Source organism: Scyliorhinus torazame, chromosome 6 (genome assembly GCF_047496885.1).
Source record: "Scyliorhinus torazame isolate Kashiwa2021f chromosome 6, sScyTor2.1, whole genome shotgun sequence".
NCBI lineage: Eukaryota > Metazoa > Chordata > Chondrichthyes > Carcharhiniformes > Scyliorhinidae > Scyliorhinus > Scyliorhinus torazame.
This window is the reverse complement of record NC_092712.1, coordinates 182,207,862-182,225,179: the sequence shown is the minus strand read 5'-3', so window position 1 is coordinate 182,225,179 and position 17,318 is coordinate 182,207,862. Positions and strand designations below refer to the sequence as shown.

The 17,318-nt window shown below is 53.0% G+C and overlaps 1 protein-coding gene and 1 pseudogene across 3 annotated transcripts in view; both read left to right on the top strand.

Annotated features, from left to right (window-relative positions):
• dgkb (diacylglycerol kinase, beta) overlaps positions 1 to 17,318 on the top strand; it is a 1,346,936-nt gene that overhangs the window by 294,203 nt on the left and 1,035,415 nt on the right. For 2 of the 3 annotated variants that reach the window (XM_072509148.1, XM_072509149.1), the window contains one exon: positions 9,027 to 9,047. The exons of the other annotated variant lie outside the window; for it this stretch is intronic. In XM_072509148.1, the coding sequence (XP_072365249.1) occupies positions 9,027 to 9,047 (21 nt within the window). The remainder of the gene's footprint in view (positions 1 to 9,026; positions 9,048 to 17,318) is intronic. 3 annotated transcript variants of the gene reach the window in all.
• LOC140425652 (adenosine 5'-monophosphoramidase HINT1 pseudogene) lies at positions 10,269 to 10,646 on the top strand (annotated as a pseudogene).

Sequence of the window (17,318 nt, the reverse complement as noted above, 5' to 3'; positions counted from 1 at the left end):
CCGTAGGAGTGGGGGGGGATCGCGGGTGCCGGTGGAGGGTGCGTGCCGGTGATCATGGTCAGTGCCAGGGGTGGGGGAGGGTGAGTGCCGGGGCGGGGGGAGCTGGGGAGGGTGAGTGCCGGGGATGAGGGGGGGGGGCTGGGGAGGGTGAGTGCCGGGGTGCATGAGTGCCGGGGAGGGGATTGCCGGGGAGGGTGAGTGCCAGGGAGGGTGAGTGCCGGAGAGGGGGGCGCTGGGGAGGGTGAGTGCCGGGGAGGGGGAGTGCCAGGGAGGGGGAGTGCCGGGGAGGAGGGGGGGGCTGGGGAGGGTGAGTGCCCGGGGAGGGTGAGTGCCAGGGAGGGTGAGTGCCGGAGAGGGGGGCGCTGGGGAGGGGGAGTGCTGGGGAGGGGGAGTGCCAAGAAGGGGGAGTGCCGGGGAGGAGGGGGGGCTGGGGAGGGTGAGTGCCGGGGAGGGGGAGTGCCAAGGAGGGGGAGTGCTGGGGAGGAGGGGGGGCTGGGGAGGGTGAGTGCCCGGGGGGGGGGGGGTTGCCTGGCCAGGTGGCAACAGTCGCGACCATGCAGCCCATGGCAGCTGGCTGCGGAGGGGGGTATGAACAATGATGATATGTCATCCATCCCCCACCTCCTGCAGGTGGTAATGTTTGGGCATCACCCAGCGATGTTGGCCGCCATGGCGGGAGCCGCCCTTCTGCATGTTGCCCTGGGCGACCTGGAGCAGGAGCGTGCCAGGGAGACAGCGGAGGCTGTCGCAGAGGAGCATGCAGCAGAGAGGCAGGTGGCAGCCCCTAGGCTGGAGGGCTGCCCGCCCGACAGGACGAGGAGGAGGAGGTTGAGAAGGAGAAGGTGGTGGTGCCACTGCGACAGAGACGCCCGGTGAGGCCCCATGTGTACCGGCGCCGCACGTCGTACCAGGACCTCATGGACCGGGCATGCAGGAGGCGACTCAGGATGACTGGGAAACCATCGCCCTCTGCCACCTGATGGCACACCTGGCAACTCGTGGCACTGGGGGAGGACACCCTCTCACGGAGGCCATCAAGGTTATGGTGGCCCTGAACTTCTACGCGATGGGGTCATTCCAGTCGCCGAGTGGGGACCTGTCCGGCATCTCGCAGGCATCGGTGCACCGGTGCATCCGTGCAGTGACGGACGCCCTGCACGCTATCGTGGACCCCTACATCCAGTTCCCTGTGGCCCGGGCCAGCCAGGATGCCCTGGCAGCGGGATTCACTGCCGTGGCCAGGATGCCCATGGTCCAGTGATCGATCGAGGGGATGCATGTCGCCGTGCGGCCACCAACTGATAACAGGCCTGTGTTCACGAATAGGAAAGGGACCTATTCCATGAACCTGCAGGTGGTCTGCGACCACCGCATGAGGATCCTGCACGTCTACGCCCGGTACCCGGGCAGTGTACATGACTCGTTCATATTGGCGCAATCGTTCATCCCCGCAATGTTCGAGAGATGCCAACCCCGGCTGAGGGGCTGGTTGCTGGGCGACAAGGGTTACCCGTTGCGGTCGTGGCTGATGACGCCTCTACGGAGGCCACAGACTGACGCAGAGAACCGCTACAACAAAGCGCATGCAGCGACCAGGGGTGTGGTCGAGAGGGGCTTTGGGCCCTCCAGTACCCTTTGGATAGGATCGGCCCCATCACTGTGGTCTGCTGCGTCCTGCACAACATAGCCCAGCAGAGGGGCGATGTGCTGGAGGCAGAGGAGGGGGGGGGAGGAGCAACACGATGAAGGGCAGGCCTCACCAGATGTGGAGGATGGGGGCAATGTACAGGACAGACGGGTTGGACATGGACAGGATGTTGCCCACCGTTACCGGCTGGGCCAACGGGCACGGGACGGGTTGATAGCCGGCCGGTTCACAGACTAGGGGGGGTGTGGGAATTGGCGGGTATGGGCACAGACAGCACAGTATGGCACTAGCCTACCACCCTCACCCCACCCACCACCAACCACCCTCCCCCCACCCACCCACCACCAACCACCCTCACATCACCCGCATGCCCACCACCCCTCCATTGCACATTACCTGCGGCACACTGGGCAGGACTCACACGGTCGCCGGTGGAAGCGTGTCTATTGGAGGCCATGGAGGATGATGACAACCCGCTCTGCGATGAGCTCCTGGCTATACATCGTTAGACAATGTCTGACTCATGGCCACAGCACCACCCTCCACCTGGACCGTCCCTGTATGAGGCATTGACACTGCAGCGCACGGTCCCGTCGTCTGCCCGGGGGAATGGTGAGGGCAACCCGCGGTGGGGGGTGGGGGGCTGACTCACCTGAGGCCGATGTCCTATCACCCCTCACACATACACTGGCATTCACCTCACACCACATCCCTGCACGCATCGGACAGAGCACAATGGCAGCTTCTGTAGGTGTGAAAGTGATTTTAATGACAAACAGTTCATACACGTGCCCTAGCCCCTATAACTAGTCTGTGCGCTGCACCCGAGCCAACTTACTCAGTGTCTAATTTTTTGGCCTTACGGGCCCTATGAATACGTCTAGGTGGTTCCCCAGACGGTACAGCAGAACTGGAGATGACTCCTGTGATTCCTGCCCTGTGACTAGGGTCCCCTTTGGCGGCCGTTTCCTGGGGAGGCCTGGCCTGGATTGGCCAGGCCGCGGCTCGGGCGACTCGGATGGCAAGCTGCCAGCCTGTCCAGCCTGTTGCCCACCAGATGCATCCGGGACGGAAGAGGGGGGGGGGGGTCCGAGGTGTTGCGGTGTTCCGGGACCACCCCTGCAGGGGGACCCGGAACGGGCCCCGCACCGCCTCCACCCCCGGGGTGCCCAATGGCCCCCACTTCTCCATGGGTTGGGTGTGCGAACGAGTCCAGCATCCGACGCAAACCCAACACCTGGTGCTGCCAGTCCTGGAGGCCCGCCCTGGTATTAACAAGGGTCTGCAAGTTTGCAGCCATGGAGCTCAGGGAGTTGGCCATCCTTGTCTGTATCTGGACGACACCGGCCAGCAGCTGGGCAATGGCGCTGATGCCCTCAGCGATGGCCTGCTGAGACTGGGCCATGGCCTGCTGGGACTGCACCATGGCCTGCAGAGACTGGCCCCTGGCCTGCTGGGACTGGCCCATGGCCTGCTGAGACTGGGCCACGGCATTGAATGCTTCTGCGATCTGCTGCTGGCTCTGGCTCATGGCTTCCTGTGAGAGAACAGACATGTCCTGGGCCACAGACGCCGCCTGCACGGAAAGCCCCAGGCCTTGCATACTGCTCCCCCTGTCTGACTCCATCGCCCCCATTGCCTCCACCACGGACGCCTCCCGTGCGGTGTCGGCCTGGGTGGCACGCATGACCGGCACCACTCCCTGCTCCTGGATGCAGGTGGACTGCTCCACCTGCGTCAGCAGCTGCCGCCAGCCGGCCGTCATCCCCTTCGATCTTCCCTGGGTCCGTGACTGCATCGGGTCTATGGGTGGGTGTGGTAACTCCAGGGTCCCGGGTCCCATTTGGGCGGAAGATGGTTGCTCGCGCCGGGCTGCCCTCCGACCGCCCGGCCTCTCGGCTGCTCCTACCTCCACTTGCTGAACCAGGAGAGCTGTGTTGTGCGCAACAGTTAGTGTACCAGAGGCCTCATCGCTAAAGTGCCCAACCGAGATGAGTGTCTCTGCGATGGTGGAGGGTGTGGGAGATAGCAGTGGCGTAATGTCGAGGTCCTCATCAGACCCGAAGGTCGGGGTCCCCTAGAGAGGTGTTTCCTGTCCGTCCGTCCCCGTGTGTGGGTGTCCTGGGGGATTGTGTCCTGTGTGTGGGTGTCCTGTGTGTGGGTGTCCTGTGTTTCAGTGTCCTGTGGGTCAGTGTCCTGGGTGGTTGTGTCCTGGGTGGGTGTGTCCTGGGTGGGTGTGTCCTGTATGTGGGTCTCCTGGGTGCTGGTGTTGTGTGTGTCAGTGTCCCGGGTCGAGTGGGACGGGGGCCTGTTGCTGTGGCTGCCCTCCTCGTCACTGGGTGTGGCCCACCGGCGTTGCCGGACTGGCACTAGATAGGGGCGGCGTACGCCTGATGCTCCGGAGGTCTATCCCTGGCTCGTGGGAACCTTCACACTGGGTGGGAGCGTCGTATGCCTGACGCTCCGGGTCTACCCCTGGCTCGCGGGTGCCCTGGCACTGGGTGGGGGCGTCATATGCCTGTCGGGCCGGATCTATCCCTGTCTCGTGGGTGCCCTGGCATGTCCTGGGGGCGGTCGGCATCCGCAGGGACAGGTGGGTCGACGTTTGTTCCTGCAATACACAATACAGCATGCATGCTTAGACACGCAGGTGGGGATGGGGAAAGGGGGATGGGGGAAGGGGGAAAGGGGGATGGGGGAAGGGGGAAAGGGGGATGGGGGAAGGGGCAAAGGGGGATGGGGGATGGGGAAGGGGGGATGGGGTAAGGGGGCTGGGTAAAGGGGGGAAGGTGGGATGGGGAAAGGGGGGATGGGGATAGGGAAGTGGAAAGGGGAAATGCAGGAAGGGGGAAAGGGGGCAGGCAGTGGGGGGTCTCACTTGGTGGTGTGCCCCCGACCTCTGCATCTGCAACCTCCCAGTCCTCGGGTCCGCCTGCAAGGTCCAGGGCCCTCTCTTCATGAACGGTGAGGGGGCGCGTTTCAGATGGACCCCCTCCGGTCCTCTCACGCTCCCGGTTGTTATGAGTGCGCTTCTCCTGAGGGGGGTGGGGGGGTGGCAGGGATAATGGGCAACAGTATTAGACAGACATATACATGCGGACCAGCGGTTGTGTGTATGATGTCATAGGTTAACACCCCAACCTGCCAATGCAGCCTGCATGGGTGGGTGCAGCCATGTCGGTTTCAGCTAGGGCTGATACGCCCATTGCGGGGTTGGGTACTCACCCTGGCTGCCCTGATTAGATCATTGACCTTCTTGGGGCACTGGATGCCTGTCCTGGCTGTTACGGCCACGGCGCTGACGGCCTCTGCCACCACCCTCCAGAGGCGCCAGCTGAGGCGTGGTGCGACCCTGCGGCCGTGTCTGGGGTAAAGGGCCTCCCTCCTCTGCTCCACTGCTTCCAGGAGCGCCTCGATGTCGCACTCCTGGAACCTTGGCGCTGCGCGGCGGGCGGCCATTTTGCCGGGTCTCCGGCGGGGGTGTCTTTTGTGCTGCGACGCCGCGCAGCGTCAATGACGGTGCACGCATCAGTGATCGGTGACGCCGTCGCGAATGTCGTCACGCCGCTGCTAGCCCCTTCTGGGTCAGAGGTTTTCCGATGTTCCGGTTGACCTGACGGCGGAGTGGTTCGCGCCAATTTTGACACTGGTGTCGGGCCATCGTGCCAATCACCGAGAATCCCACCCTGTGTGTGTGGGTTTCGCCTGTAATCAATCTGCTTTTAAGTGAAAGATGGAGGTGGTGAACAAATGAAAATTAGACCAGTATGAATGCTCTTAGCCAAACTACTGAAAACCTATTGAAATCCATTAAAAACAAAGAGAAGGGCCTACAATAACAGAACAGACACAGGGGTTGGTATTCACTTTCAGTGAGTTAGACAGTCATTCACAATATCTCCACATAGCCCTTCTAGTAACTTGCCTAAGTCTGACATGAAGCCCAGTATAATTTCCCAGTTCTGACTTGTTACTTGAACGAGGTCTCACCTAGCAGAGTTCCTCTACCTTTGGATAAATGGTGCCTGGACCTAAAGTTCAGTATACTTTGAGATCCCTAGTTGTCTCCTAGATTAGATTGGTATTTACCTGAACAGAAAAAAAACATTAATCTTATATGCACATAGCTTTAATGGTAGCAGAGTCTACAACAGTAAAGACCAGTCAGGTAAGGCTGACGACACGATGGGACACTGGTTAGCACTGCTGCTTTATAGCGCCAGGGACCCGAGTTCGATTCCCAGCCTTTGGGGACTGTCTGTGTGGAGTTTGCACGTTCTCTCCATGTCTGTGTGGGTTTCCTCTGGGTGCCCCAGTTTCCTCCCACAGTCGAAAGGTGTAAAGTTTAGGTGGATTGGCCATGCTAAATTGCCCCTTATATGTCCAAAGATATGCAGATTAGGTGGATAGGCCATGATCAATGCGTTAGGTTATGGAGATAGGGCGGGGGTGGGGCTGAAGTGGAGTGCTCCTTCAGAGGGTTGGTGCACATTCAATGGGATGAATGGCCTCCTTCTGCACTCTAGGGATTCTATGGTATTAAAAAAAGGATTTCACGGTGTCACAGTGATTAGCACTGCTGCATCACAGCACCATGGACCCGGGTTCAATGGCCTGTGTGGAGTTTGGGTGTTCATGTGGCCGAGCAGGTCAGTTCAAGACCCATGGTGCATGATGTCCCATGACACATTGGGATGCAGAGTGCAGGTATTGCTATTGTTTCTTCATGAACTAAAAAAGTTAAAGATAGTGGGCACAATTCTCCGTGTGGGAGACTCCCACTGGGGCTGAAGTTCACATGATTTTGGGAGCGCAAATCACTGAGCAATTCAGTAACCCTCGCCATGCAAATTTATGCATAGCGAGGAATATGAGGAATTCTCTATGAAATCCTGTTACCAGGCTGGCATTTTGAGAGGGCAGCCGATAGCAAAATCCCGTGGCCAGCCCCCCCCCGCGCACCACAAATCAGTTCCCCACCCCGCAAACAAAGCAGCTCCCCCATCTTGGAATTTTTCGGTGTTCTCCCTTCCCGGGTGACCCAACTCACTCACTCCCCGCACCTCCTAAATAGGGTGACCCCCCCCCACAGGGACCCCCTAACCAGAAGGCCCCCCCCGGGACTCCCTAAATAGGGAGATCGCCCCCAGGGACTCCCTAAATAGGGAGACCACACAGAGAACCCCTAAATAGGGAGATCCCACACAGGGATCGCCTAACTAAAAGCACTTCACAACTAAAGGAATCCCCCAACTAGGGATATCCCCCCAGGGATCTTCTAACTAAAGGAACCCCCCCGCCCCCACAGGGACCCCCTAATTAAAGGAACCCCCACAGTGACCCGCTAAATAGAGGGACCAACCCCACACATATTCCCCTCAGAAAAAAGACCCCTGTCTGGAAGCTAGAGAGCGGTCCAGACAGGGGCAGTGAAAAAAATTCCAGTTGTAACACTTACTTGGAAGCACCACGCGACCATTTCTGGAAAGAGAACAGCTGTGGCCAGTGTTTAAACCCCTCAGACCAATTGGCTGCAAACCATTCCTTCATTTCTGGTAGTGAGCTGCGATTGACAGCTTACACAAAGCAGCCATGGGCCTTGCTCCATTCATCTTCTTCATGGATGGGTCAGTCTAAGTGCTAAAACCACAATGTTTATAAAAATCCACCACATCAAAGAGAGTTCAGTGCATTTCAATCGTGTCCCTTCACGCTTGAGTGATGTTGAAGTGCTGAGCTGGAAACTGAATGGTAAGGCAGGCGTGGGCAGGGTACATTCTGGGGGGTGGGGGAGGGTAGCCCTTGGATTGACTTTGGGGACAACCTCCTTAAGGAGTTACCCCCTTGACCCACCTGCGAGGGCCATCAAGTCAGGCTCATGTTTGGTGAGACCTTTTGTGAATTCCACTCACGTAATTCCCGGTCCAGAGGGCTGGAGAATCACACAAGGCAGGAGAAGGTGACCGGCCCGCTAAATGGGTCATTAAAACCATGTGCATCCATTAGCATCTTGCCGATTGGGATCGGCTTGAACCCCGTTCCCACCACCAGTAGAGGGCCGGAGCACAATAGTCAGTTTGGCACGCGGCATGAACCTCGATTTTGGCCTGATGCCCGATTCTCTGCCCAATCGCGATTCGTGATCATAGAATCATAGAATTTACAGTGCAGAAGGAGGCCATTCGGCCCATCGAGTCTGCACCGGCTCTTGGAAAGAGCACCCTAACCAAGGCCAACACCGCCACCCTATCCCCATAACCCAGTAACCCCAACCAACACTAAGGGCAATTTTGGACACTAAGGGCAATTTATCATGGCCAATCCACCTAACCTGCACATCTTTGGACTGAGGGAGGAAACCGGAGCACCCGGAGGAAACCCACGCACACACGGGGAGGATGTGCAGACTCCACACAGGCAGTGACCCAAGCCGGAATCGAACCTGGGACCCTGGAGCTGTGAAGCAATTGTGCTAACCACAAGGCTACCGTGCTGCCCGACGGCGAGGGGCATATAATTGTGTAAGGATGGGCGGGAGGTCAGGAGGTTGGGCAAAATATAAAAAACAAAGAATGGCTGAAAGATAAAGAGGGCAAAAATAGACTATGAGAGAAAAATAGCGAGAAGTGTAAAGACAGATGGTAAGAGGTTCTATAGCATTTTATAAAAGGAAATAGTTAATGAAGTGAGCATTGGTCCGATAGAAAGTGAGTAAGGGGAATTGATAATGCAAAATAAGATGACACGCGAATTGAACAGGTATTTTGCACCAGCCTTCATTATGGAGGACACAAGTAACATTCCAGAAATAGCTGTCAAATCAGGAAATGGAAGTGAGGGAGAAATTTGGAGCCCTCAGAATTTCAGGTCACTGAAGTTTACAAACATTAAAGGGAGCTGGCTGAACAAGACCATCCATTTTTCTTGTATTTCTCTCGACTAAGTTACAGTTGTTTCTTTTAGCAATATATCAACATATATATCTGAGAAGAACTGCTGACAAAATGTATGTCAATTACAAAGTAGTAATAAATCAGTCTTGATTACTGATCCATTTGTTCCAAATCAACCACAGGGAACACCATCTCAGATCTGTGTGTCTCAAGTTGCAAGGCAATTCTATTCACTGTGTTTGACCAGAGCTGTCAGACACACTCATAGAGAAAGATTCTCATTTGAGTCATTCACGTTACTGCAGGAATACGGATTCATTTGTTTAAGAGGCACCTGCAATATTTGTATCACTTTTCTGATTATTCCTGACAATTCCTCACACTGTTTGCTGGAAATGAAGAAATAACTATTCTCTATGCGTCATGCTCTCTGCCATCCTATGCACTAACTTATACTTTTTCTTTTTGTTTGAACCTCTCCTCAGAAGCAGGACGTCCTCAGTCAAGTAAGTATTATTTATTTGAAAATATCCTGTGCACAGGGTTTATGGGCGCGATTCTCCACTCCCACGCCGGTTGGGAGAATCGCCTGGGCCGCCAAAATTTCCGAGGACGCTGGTCCGACGCCCTCCCGTGATCCTCCTAAGCGGCGGGAGCGGCCCGGTCGAGTTTCACGGGCCGCAGGCCGGAGAAACCAAAAATGGCGATTCTCCGGCACCCCCGCTATTCTGAGGCCCGGGTCGCTGCAGTCGTGAGCAGTGCGTGAACGCTGGGGGGGCGGCCTGCGGGGGGGCGAGGGGGGATCCTGCACCGAGCTTTACCTGAAATGTGGGGTGGCCCGCGATCGGTGCCCACCGATTGCGGGCCGTCCTCTCTGAAGGAGGACCTCCTTCCTTCCGCGGCCCCGCAAGATCCATCTCCCATCTTCTTGCGGGGCAGACTTAGAGAGGACGGCAACCACGCATGCGTGGATGATGCCCGTTATGCGGCATAGATGACGCGGCCGGCGCCGCTTTTACGCGGACGACAAGGCCTTGCGCGTGTAGATGACGCGGCCCCGATCCTGGCCCATTGTCAGGGCCTGAATCGGTCGGGACCGGGGCCATTCCGCGCCGTCGTGAACCTCGACGGCGTTCACGACGGCGCGGCCACTTCGGCGTGGGAGTGGAGAATCCCGCCCAGTGTGTTTAAATTAGGTCTCAGGATCATTTTTGAACAGAATGAAGACAAAAATAAACTTGACTTTGGTAGTTTACTGATGGCTTTTTGGGTCTACTAATGAACTCATGAACCACACTCATCAAGTATAATCCCCAGTTTGTGCTGAGGTAATTGATCTGAAAAGCGACAATACCAAGAGTGTTATAAAAGCAAATGACTGCAGATGCTGGAATCTGAAACAAAAACAGAAAACACTGGACAATCTCAAAAGGTCTGAGCTTTGTCAAAGCTTTGACAAAGAGTCATCGACTCGAAACGTTAGCTCCCTTTTCTCTCTACAGATGCTGTCAGACCTACTAAGAGTGTTATAGTTGGTTCAGTTAAGGAGGGGAGATTTGGTCAGTGTTTTCTAATTTGATAGTTATCCAGTGATCGTGATTGGATGTGCATCTGTGTGAACGAACATAGGCATGAATAAGATCAAGCTTGGATATAAAGTCACTTGCAGTAAATTGGTCCACTTACACCCATTGTTGACACTTGCACATGAATAATAGGCTAGAGAAATGGCTACAGAGACTGCTAATGCTCAAAGTGCGCAAGCTGGGTACGACACCACCTTTGAGAAAATCATTCGTATAAAATCCTGTGCGAGCTCCTGGATGAAGACAATAAGTGTATTGCCGTTCATGATATTCAGCCACAAGCTCCAAATACTTCCAAGTAGTCCTTAAGAAGCGTATTGCCCAGCTGTCTAAAGCAGGATACTCAGAGACAAACCTGATGATTGTTGGTAAAAATATGCAGTGAAGTTGGGCTTAACAAATGGCTACAGGCTTGCTCTGAATAAAGGCCAGGATGGTGGACAGTTTGTCTATCACATTCACCTCTATGTATGTGGTGGGTGACAAATGCTTTGACCACCAGGTTATTTGCTATTTTAATGCTACTTGACCTCTGGAAAAAATAATGCAGTCTCTTACATAAAGAACATGTTATATGTGTCTCTCAATTAGTGCTTTCCAGAGGAATTCTTTGATAATATTTGACTCGGTTGTGTTGTGTTGGGTGTTCCGATACACAAATGAACCAACACGATTGTAAATGGTACAACTCTGTTTTATTGTCCTGTACAATAATAACTACTAACTGCTGCCTGAGGTTCGTACTTCACCAGCTAACCTGTGGACCCAGCCCTATCACTATCTTAGTGAGGCACTCAGCACATGGTGTATGTCTGAGTGGCGCGCTTTGAGCTCTCTGCTCTGAGCTATCTCCTTGTAGAATGAGCGGGAACTGTGGTGTTGCCTGTTTTATAGAGCTTGTGCTCTCACTGGTGATTGGCTGCGATGTTGTGTGTGTGTTGGTTGGTGCAACTACCTGTCCATCAGTGTGTGTGTGATTGCACCATGATATGCTAATGTGTATATCATGACATCCCCCCTTTTCACAAGGATATGTGCCTACATGGTAATAAATATTAGTGTGTACTGAGTGCATCTGAGTATGTGTGTGCAATATTTACAACATGTACATGAGGCTAAACTATATGCAGAGGAAGGTGTCAGGTGTAACAGAGCATCGAGGTTGTACCATAAACAAAACAAGTGCAATCAGCAAACAGCGAGAGAGAACTTCTGGAACGACAAGAAAGAAAAACGTTAACAGTATTGTAAAACAATTCAGTGAGTCCAATGTGCTAACAAGCTCATAAGTCAAGTCTATCAGGTGGGCGACAAATTCGGGTTGACCGTTAGGGTGGCACACCACTCATCATCCGGATCAACGCTGTGCACTGGCAGCGGCTGGTGGTTCCGACTTGGGGACATCCGGTTCTTGTTTATTACCACAACGCGGAAGGGTTCCCGGTCGTCGGTATCCCAGGTCTGCATGTTGTTAGGATATGACTCAGTGTATGGGGGCTGAACGGCCCTGCGAGGCTGGTGGAATTGTGGAGAGTTGGCAGGTTGAGCTGCTCGACAGCAGGTAGCGTAGTAGCCCATCGTGCCACAGCGGAGGCATTGCCGCTTTAAGTGTGTGGATCTACAGTTGCCGCACGTCGTGACTTCATGGCATTCGTTGCGCCACCGCGCATGCGTGGTGTGGTCCTGCGTAGAGCGTGCCTGCGCATCCGGTCCCTCTGCGCGACGTCCCCTCTTTCGACGCGTACAAGCGCAGGAGGCCTCAGAAAGTGCGCATAATGGCCGCCCTCGTCTGGGACGCGGGCCGGGAGGAACTCGATCGACTGGACCCGCTTGGCCTCGTAGGACCCCTGCCATGCCGATTCAGCCACCTGGATTTGGGAGTACCGGCAGGTCGCATTTTCGTGGAGGACGCAGGTCTCGATGGCAGTCGCTAGGGTGAGGCGCTTTATTTTGAGGAGCTGCTGGCGTAGGGTGTCCGAGGTGACCCCAAAAACTATCTGAACCCGTATCATGGAGTCGGAGGTGGCCTCATGGCCGCAGGACTGCGCGAGGATACAGAGGTGTGTCAAATAAGATTGAAAAGGCTCATCCTTACCCTGCAGGCGCTGCTGGAAGAGGTACCTCTCGAAGCTCTCATTAACTTCCACGCTGATGCGTTCTTCAAACTTTAGAAGAACCGTCTTGTATTTCGTCTTGTCCTCACCTTCCGCGAATGCCAGGGAGTTGTAGATGTGGATGGCATGTTGCCCCGCCATGGAGAGGAGGAGGGCGATCTTCCTGGTGTCCGATGCATTCTCCCTGTCTGTGTCTACTAGGAAGAGCTGGAAGCGCTGTTTAAACAGCTTCCAGTTGACACAATGATTTCCAGCGATTTGGAGCGGCTGCGGCGGGCTGATGTTTTCCATGGCACAGGATGGCAGATTTCTGAAGAGGTGCAGTTAGGTCTCACAGTCGCTGGCTAGTTTCCAGTCCTGGTATCATGTCGTGTTGGGTGTTCCGATACACAAATGAACCAACACGGTTGTAGATGGTACAACTCTGTTTTATTGTCCTGTACAATAATAACTAATAACTGCTGGCTGAGGTTCGTGCTTCACCAGCTAACCTGTGGACCCAGCCCTTTCACTATCTTGGTGAGGCACTCAGCACATGGTGTATGTCTGAGTGGCATGCGGTGAGCTCTGTGCTCTGAGCTATCTCCTGGTCGAATGAGCGGGAACTCTGGTGTTCCCTGTTTTATAGTGCGTGTGCTCTCACTGGTGATTGGCTGCGATGTTATGGGTGTGTTGGTTGGTCCAATTACCTGTCCATCAGTGTGTGTGTGATTGCACCATGATTTGCTAATGTGGATATCATGACAGGTTGCTTCCAATATGCTTCGGAGTTAATATTAAGCCAATATCCAATATCCAAACACCCCTGCTGTTGTTCACAAAGTCAATCTGTCCTCCTCACATCCAGTTCAAAGTTGCACAACTAACGCCCCATCCTTTTGCAGGGATATTGGGCTGAATTTTGTCATGGTATTTGGGACCCTGACATTGAGACAAAATGGGGGTTCTGAATCTGCACTTGCAGCAGTCTTCCTGGAAGCCACCTCCTGATTGTTGCCTCCAAGCTTAGCATTGTAAGAGTGGTGGTCTCTCGATACTGCTGGCCCAAACAGAGGGCCGGCAGCTCTCGTAGCCTCAACATAGAGGCACAGCAGTGCAGAATTAAACAAAATTTAGGCTAGCAGATCCGAAGGGATGGAGGGAAAGCCCATCTGCCAGATCAGGATTGGCCACGATTGCAGCTCCCATGCTCATGACCTCTTCAATCCAAGAAGGCCGCAAATCACCCCTAATTGGGGCTTGAATCAGGATAATTGGGTATGGGTAACCAATCCAATTCCCAGCCTGCCCCTGGGAGGATTCCCTGCTGGTGGGAATGCACAGGGAGCCATCCCGACACAGCTTCCACTCTTTTCCCAGTTCTCCAAGCCCACCATTTCAGGGCCAGGAAAATTCAGCAGATTCTTTCGTTTAACTGTCCCATCGCAGTTGATATAATTTTGCTCTCCTGCTTTAATTCAACCTGGCACTGTTCACTCCAGCTCAGTTCTGACTTTCCAGCCACATTCAAGCTGTAATTTTGCTTCTCTTAACTTCTCTTCAAACCAGTCCTTCTCCACCCCACCCCTCCTAGCCTAATTTATTCAGAACTGAGCTTGAATAGATGCTGAGGAACCAGTGGCTGGGTTGGATAATTGGATTGGGGTTGGGAGATTGGGAAAGAGCGGAATTGACCCAGTTCATGTGGATTTTTTTCAACAAATGGCAACAGCTGACCAAATTCCCAACATGGGATGGTGTAAAGTAATGATGATTGTCAGGTATGCATCTTCATGTCTGATGCTTGGGCAGCACGGTAGCACAGTGGTTAGCATAGTTGTTTCACAGCTCCAGGATCCCAGGTTCAATTCTTGGCTTGGGTCATTGTCTGTGCGGAGTCTGCATGTTCTCCCAGTGTCTGCCATGGTCCAAAGATGTGCAGGTTAGGTACATTGCTCTTAGTGTCCAAAAAAGGTTAGCTGAGGTTACTGGGTTACGGGGATAGGGTGGTGGTGTGGGCTTAAGTAGGGTGCTCTTTCCAAGGGCCGTGCTGACTCGATGAGCCAATTGGCCTCCTTCTGCACTGTAAATTCTATGATTCTATGCTTGTTGATTGTTTATATATACAAGAGTACCATCACACAAGGAAAGAAAATAAAACAATTTCTCATTTTTCTTACGTGTTTCAACCAAAGATGTGCAGGTTAGATGGATTGGCCACACTAGATTGGCCCTTGGTGTCCAAGATGTGCAGGTTAGATGGGGTTACAGGGATAGGGGGTGTTGTGTTATGCTTCTTCATGTAGCATAAGCTGCTTCCTTGATGTATGCTCTGACAAAGGAAGGTTCAGACTTGGAGATACGTTTAACATATTTATTGAACAGTTAACAATTCTCCTACTTGAGTTTGATTCTCCTGCCAATCTTGCTGTGGTAACTCAGTCTAACTAACCAGTCTGCTCGAAGCCATGTGGTGGGTGTGATGCTTCTGATCTGCCCCTGTCCTTCTAAGTGTTGCCTGTGGAAAGAGAAAGAGCATGTATGTCCTGTCCTTTTATATATAGGTTTTGGAATGCCCCCTTGTGGTAGTGTCACCTCTGGGTGTCTTGACTGTCCATTGGTCATGTCCTATTCTATGTGTTCATTAGCTGTATGACTGCATGTCATGATGTCTCTGGTGCCCCCTCTGGTGTTTACTTAGTCATAGTGTCCTTACATTAACCCCCTGTGTATTTACAGTGATGCATATCACCACATCCCCCTTTTTTAGTGTTACATATTTTTTGTACAGTGTTAAAGAAAATTGAACAAAATAGGTAGATAAGTGATGACATGTACAAGTCATGATGACAGTGATGATTATACAATACCAAATGATATGTATGAGTCCAGCGTTCATGAATTTATATGGTCGAGTGGCTTTCTTGTTCTGTTATTGAAGTGTCGATGTTGGTGTTGTCATTTCCTTGTGAACGGCATCAGCGTCCCTGTGCTTAAGGAACCAAGAGGTTATCAGGAGGTGTGCAAATGGTCAAATCACTTCGTTATCTGATTTGGACTCTTTTTTTCTATGCTTGTGGTAGCGATGCAGTATGTCATCTGTGTTGTCCGACCTGGACTGTTTCTTGTGATTGCAATATTGATGCAGTATGTCATCTGCCTTGAAAGCTGGTTTGCTTATTCGTAGTGGAGCAAACTCATCTGCCTTGAAAACTGGTTTGCTTGTTTGTAGTGGAGCAAACTTGAATCGGTGAGATTTGCTGTCATGCCATGGTATGTCTGTACTCTTGCCAATGTAAGGAGCTGTGCTGTTACATTGTCCTGCATTTGCACAGTTGTCCCATGTCGTATCAGTCGCTGTTCCATTGTTGTTGTTTTTGTCGTGCTTGTTGTTGACGTTGGTGCCTTTGGTACGCTTCTTGTTGTTGTCTTTGTTGTTGTTTTCCTAGGTTTTGTTGTTGTGTTTGTTGCGCTCAATGACCACACCGAGTGGAGAATTTGAGACCTTTACAAAGTTACTTGTGTCAGTGTCCTTTGAGGCATCTGCTGTTTCATTGAGCGTGCCGTCTCTGATTCCTCGGCGCTCCCCATCTGGAGTCATGTCCGGTTCACTGGAATCATCTTCGGCTTGTCGATGCTCCCCGTCAGGAGCCCTTTCTGGTTTACCTGAATCAGCTTTGGTTTCTTGACACTCCCCGGCCGGAGTCATTTCAGGTTCACTTGAATCATCTGAGGTGTCTTGATGCTCCCCGTCCGGAGTGAAAATGTTCAGGAATGCATTTTCTTGTGGAGAGGCTAGACTGGATGAGGTTTGAATTAACGTGGTGCCACTGGAGTCACTAGTAACCTCACTTTGATTGTAGAGTGCCTCTGTACATACTAGCTGAGATCTGTCAGTCTCGCTGAGATGTCGCACATCTTGTATGGGAATTGTGAAGCCTTTGTCACTTGTCGCACATACAGTGGGTAGACCTTCAGTGTCTTCTTGTCGGTTAGATGAGCTGGGTAGACTGTTAGAGTCTTCTTCTGGTGGCTCAAATAATCTGGGTAGACTGTCATAGTCATCTGGCTGTGCACTTGAGCGTGGCAGACTTGCATCATCTGCTGCTGGTTGTTCAGATATGGTTGCTAGGCCTTCATGGTCTTGTTCATGCAAGGACTGCGCTATGGAGTCTTGCGTTGCTTCCATTGTGGAGCCTGTCAACGAGCTCACTGTGGAGGCTTGTATCGCACTCTCTGTGGAGTCTGGCATCGTTGCCTGTGTGGAGTCATGCAGTGGTCTCACTGTGGAGTCGATCTGTGTGCTCTCAACGGAGTCATGCAGTGGTCTCGCTGTGCAGTCTTTCTGTGTTCTCTGTGTGGAGACGTGCAGTGGTCTCGCTGTGGAGTCTGTCATTGCTTTCTGTGCGGAGTCGGGGACTCTTCGTGGTGCGTGGATCGCTCTCCGTGTGGAGTCGGGGACTCTTCGTGGTGCGTGGAGCACTGTCCGTGGTGCACGGACCACTGGCGTGGCGTCAGGCCGCTCTCTGTAGGATTGTACCGCTCTCTGTCTCTTGGCTTCAGGCTGCAGCAGAATCCTGTACTCATGGGTTGGGATGTCGTCTATTCTGGGCTGAGGATCCTCAAATCCAAAGAACTCATCCATGTCTGTGTCGGATTCTTTAATGCACAACACATCCCGTTGCAGTTCGGATTTGGTACTGAGGTCGCCACGTCCAATGATGAAATCATCTTCCGAGTCGTAGTCTTCAAGGACCAGATCATCATTTTTCATGTCAGAGCTGTCATTGTGCTCGCTATGTCCAAGGAAGAAATCAACATCCGAGTCGTAGTCTTCACGGACTAAATCATCTCTTAGGGCGGTGCTAACTGCTTGTTGCAGGGTTCTGCAGAGGTTACTTTCAGCTACTGGTCGAAGTTCAAGCATTGTGCTGTGTTCAAGGTGAAAGAATTGTATTTTCTGGCTTAAATTTTTTTTCCACTATTTTCGGGCATTTCCACTTTAAGTGGGCAAGGTCCGGGGCCTCTGATGTCATGACATAGAGCGTAGGAATGGATTGCGCATGCGCAAATCACTTTTCCTTTACTGTGCGCTCTT